General features: G+C 67.0%; 1 protein-coding gene across 1 annotated transcript in view; it reads right to left on the minus strand.

Annotated features, from left to right (window-relative positions):
• BICRA (BRD4 interacting chromatin remodeling complex associated protein) overlaps positions 1 to 4,448 on the minus strand; it is a 65,809-nt gene that overhangs the window by 1,535 nt on the left and 59,826 nt on the right. The window contains 8 exon segments of the mRNA XM_025048868.1: positions 4 to 433; positions 973 to 1,075; positions 1,258 to 1,352; positions 1,446 to 1,594; positions 2,747 to 2,808; positions 3,689 to 3,798; positions 4,036 to 4,216; positions 4,336 to 4,443. Coding sequence (XP_024904636.1) covers positions 4 to 433; positions 973 to 1,075; positions 1,258 to 1,352; positions 1,446 to 1,594; positions 2,747 to 2,808; positions 3,689 to 3,798; positions 4,036 to 4,216; positions 4,336 to 4,443 — 1,238 coding nt within the window.

The following is a 4,448-nucleotide window of genomic DNA, read 5'->3' on the forward strand; positions in this document are numbered from 1 at the left end:
CGCCTTGAGGCGGCGGGGGGCGGGGGCGGGGGCTGGTGCACCGGGTCCAGCGCCGTGTTGTGCACGACCTTGCTGAGCCCGGCCTCCTGCTTGATCTTGAGCTTGAGGCCGATGCGGCTTCGGGCCTCGTAGGTCTTGATGGGTGGGCGGTTGCGGGAGGGCATCGGGCCGTCCTCGTCGGCGTCCAGGGAGGAGGTGGCGGAGGATGAGGAGGACGACGAGGACAGGGAGGAGGACGCCCGGGCCCAGGTCACGGAAGGGGAGCCGCCCGCCCCGCCGTGCCGGATCACCAGCTTGGTAGGCAGATGCAGAGGGGGCTGGGTGGGCGCCCCGGAAGCTGAGGACGGTGGCGGGCCGTGGCTGGGAAGCCGATGTCCCTCGGAAGAGGCTGTGACAGGCAGGCCGAGAGAGCGCGAGGAAGACACGTACTCATCTGTAGAACCAGGGGGCCGGGAAAACCCACCCGGGTTAGGGAATGCGCAGGGCGCCTGCGCAGAACAGAGCTACGAGGAGCAGCTATGTACTGAGCACCTACTATCCGTCAGGCCCTGGGCTAAGCCCGACTCATTGAGGCCAGGGACACACTGCTGGGTGCGACCCTTTTCAGCAATTCCCAAATCCCTGTAACTTGCGGCGGGAGAGGGGGCGGGGCACCTGAGAGGAAACACCACCGTACATTTTGCAATCTGGGCACCCTGTTTGCTGCACCCTAGTCCTGGCTCTGCTCCCTGGCTTTTCCATCCCCCGGGGAGTGGCAGAACGCCTCTTCCATGCCAGGATCCAGGCGGTGAAAGGGAGGCGAGGTCAGCTCGCACGGGTCGGGGAAGACCGGCTACTGCAGGAAGGCGGGGCTCGGGCGCCGCCTAGCGGTGGAGGAGGGTGAGGCCACGCCCCTGCCCCCAAGTCTAATTCCGGGGCCCGGCTAGGAGTGGGGGACGCCTCTTGTTCCCCTCTCCCCACCTCCCCTCTCACCAGGCTTCTCCTTGGCCAGCTGTTTGTCCAAGGCAAGGGTGGTCTTCTCCTCCTGAATGAACATTCGATCGATCATCACCATCTCCGCTGAGGGGCTCACTCTCTGCAGGGGGAGTGAAGACGGGCGAGTGAAGAAGCCGGGAGGGGGGATGCGAGTAACCCGGGCGGAGGGGCGCCGATTCCGGACTGTCCTTCTTGTGATCTGACCACCAGCCTCCCTGCCTCCCTCCCTCCCTGCGCAGGGGAAGGGCAGAGTCCCCGGGGCGAGGGTGACGGCCACCCTACCCGGGACTCCTCCAGGAGCAGGAGGCGGTACTTGTTGAGCATGGCCTGGGTGCGTTTCAGCAGCTGCGTGGAGACCGTCTCAAACTCCTCGTCCACTGCGGAGCAAGACCAGTCCAGACTGAGCGGGGCGCCTCGCCACCCTGCCCCACACCACAGGCGCAGGGCGGGGCGTCCCGGGGAGGCCTCACCTCTGTGGTAGTCGTTGGGGGAGGGCAGGGCGCCCTGGTAGACGTGGTAGGGCAGGAGGCGGTGCAGGGCGTCCTCGAAGGAGGGGAAGGCCGTCTTGTAGTCCGGACGCAGGACGGAGCCCTGATGTTTGTGTAAGTGCTCCAGGAAACTGTGGGGGGATGGGGGGAACCACATACGTGGAACTGGTGGTCAAGCCCCGAGACCACAGCCTGGACCCTGAGCCTGAGGCCCCCGCGCAGACAACGGCCCCGCGAGCCAGCACTTCCCAAGCACGGCTGGTGTGTGCGGCCCCTGCTCGCTGTCACTGAGCCTCTGGTGACAACCAAAGGAAGTAGCCGCTAACATTACGTCCGGTTCGCAGATGAGGAAGCCGAGGCTTGGAGAGGCGAAGTGCCCCGACTCAGCGCGCACAGTGAGGACGAGGCAGAGCGGCGCGTCAGACGCCGGCCCGAAACTCATGCGCCATGCTATACCGTCTCCCGCCACCGGGGGGCAGTATGGCCCCGCGCTGCCATGACCAACAGCCACCTTGGGGAGGGGTGGCCGGGTGGGTGGGCTGACTGGCTGGTGGGTAAAATGCTGTTCTCCCGCCAGGCTTTCTGCCTTGGCAGTACAGTGAGTTATGTCTGTCTCTACGGTGATGGACGCCCCGCCAGACGGTGCTGGTCCCAGCCCTGTGCTGAGGACCACAGGACCCCCCCTACAACACAGGGGTAGCACCGGGTCTGCCTTGAGTTTCCAAAACCTAGCACAGGACTGGGCACCGCTCAGCACTTCGGTGGGAGGAGGGCAGAAGAGAGCAAGACAATGCAGCAAGAACCCGGCATTTCCCCACCTACCCAGACTTCTACACCTCCACCTGCTCACCCACCCGCCCAGACCTCCCTCCCTCCACCTGCCCGAGGAGCCGCCCATCCAGACCCCCATTCGTCCAGCCACCACCCGCCCCATGCCACTAAGCACCGACAGCCAGCCCTGTCTGGGGTGCTGAGGGTGTGGCAGTGACCAAGCCACACCCTCCCTCCTCCCTGAAGCTCTCAGCCTAGCACGTGCCACGTGAATGTCCTTAACAGTCCCCCGACCCCTCCTCACCGACCCCTCCTCACCGTCAGCCCGGCCCATTATCACTGCTATCCCCACCCCGAAGACGCTGCGGGTGCGCAGGAAAACGGCTCTGGACCCACCGGGCTCACAGGTGGAGCAGGGATCTGCACTGGGGCCTGCCAGACCCAGAGCCCGCTTCTGAAGGGTGGTCCTCACGCCCCCTCCCAGGCCTCCAGGACTGGGTGCTGCCACTCACCAGGCTTCTTTGCTGGGCTGAAGTGGGGGTGGTTTCTTCAGGCTGCTCAACTTGCTCTCATACTGCGGGGGGAGAAAGGTCAGTGAGGGGACCACACGGAGAAGCCTTCTCCACTCGGTGCCCTGCCTGACCCCCCTGCATCCTCAGCTAGGGACAAAGACGGGAGGGGGCGCCATCTGCCCAGACGGGGTCGTGGCCCAGCTGCCAGGTCCCCTGCCCGTCACACTCGCCCTGTGGGGCAGGCCTGGGCTGGGGCTCACAGCAGGAGAGGGTGACAGGCATGACCCCCAGCGTCCTCAGCCGGGGTCCCCTCCAGCCCCTTCTCACACGTGGGTCCCTCGGCCTCCGCCTGCTTTCTAGTCCAGACACCGGGCAAACTTCTGTCCCCCGCCCTGGTCTCCAGATGGCGTCTCCCTGTCACTGCCCGGCGCCCGGCTTGCTCAGACTTCCTTCCCAGCCGACCCCTCGCTCTGACCCCTCGCTCGCTCAGATCTCCCCATCGGCCTCCCTCCGCCGGCCTGTCACGGAGCTGGCGTGTCCGTGTTCCCATCCCCGATTCTGACAGGTGGTCTCTGCCTCGTCTCCCTCACCCCTCCCGTCTCCCCTGCTCCCTCCTGCGTCTCTTGCCTGTCTCACCCCACGTGTCCTGAGCTGACATCTGAGTGTCACCCCATGCCTCCACCATCCTCCTACAGTCCACAGTGACCGTCACCGGGTCTCAGGCCAGCTTGCCTCTCGTCACCCTGTCGTCTTGGTGTCTGTGGGTCTCTGTCCAACTGTCGTGACCTCCTGCCTGGACTGTCCTGCTTCACCCACCGCCTGGATTTGTGCCATCTGCCCACCCCGGATCGCCTGTCTGTCAGCCTCGCCTGCCCCACAGCCCTGCCCCAGTCCCTGGCCGTGTCGCTGCAGCCCTAGCCCCCCACTCTGGGGGCCCCTTACCTGCAGCCCGGAGGACTTCCCAGGCCCAGACGCAGCAGCCTTGGCCACGCTCAGGGTTGGGAGGTTGCTGGCAAAAGCTTTGCTCTCGGCAGGAAGCAGAGGAGGGAGGCCTGGGGGCAGGGCGGGGGGCAGACAGGGCTCAGAGGTCATTGGCTCAGAGGCCCCCTCCCCCACAGGACCCCCGCGCCTGTAGCCCGCTCTCCTCCGGTCAGTTCTCTGGTCTCTGGCAGACCCACCACCCCGGAGCCAGTGGACCTCAGACCTGGGGTGCCCTTTGGTCCACGCACCGCGGCTCAGCCCCGCCCACCTCAGGCCCCCCTCTCCTGCACGGGCTACCTCTCCCCTACCTGCGGTGGCCATGGGAGCTGGGGCAGAGGGATGGCTGGGGGCGGCGGGGGTCCCAGATGGGGCCTGCCCGCCGACCAGCACAGAGGGCGTGGGGCTGGCGAGGGGCCCCAGGCTGGTGGAGGTCTGCGGGGTGGCGGGGGGGCCCCCGGCCTTGCTCTGGAGGAGGATTCCGGACGGCACCTGAGGAAGGGACAGGTGGTTGAGGGGTGGGGGCCGCACCTGGGAGTGGGGCGGCCAGCAGCAGGGCCAGGGTGAGACACTCCGGGGGGCGGCCGGGGGGCAGGCCCTGCCGTGGTTACCTGGTGGAATCTCTCCAGAAGAGCCTTCGGCTGCGGCAGCGTCGGGAAGGGGGCGGTCACCATCTGGAAGGTCCGAGGCGGCGGTGGGGGGGGCGCTGCGGGCTCGGGGACAC

Source organism: Pteropus alecto, unplaced genomic scaffold (assembly GCF_000325575.1).
Source record: "Pteropus alecto unplaced genomic scaffold, ASM32557v1 scaffold41, whole genome shotgun sequence".
Taxonomy (NCBI): domain Eukaryota; kingdom Metazoa; phylum Chordata; class Mammalia; order Chiroptera; family Pteropodidae; genus Pteropus; species Pteropus alecto.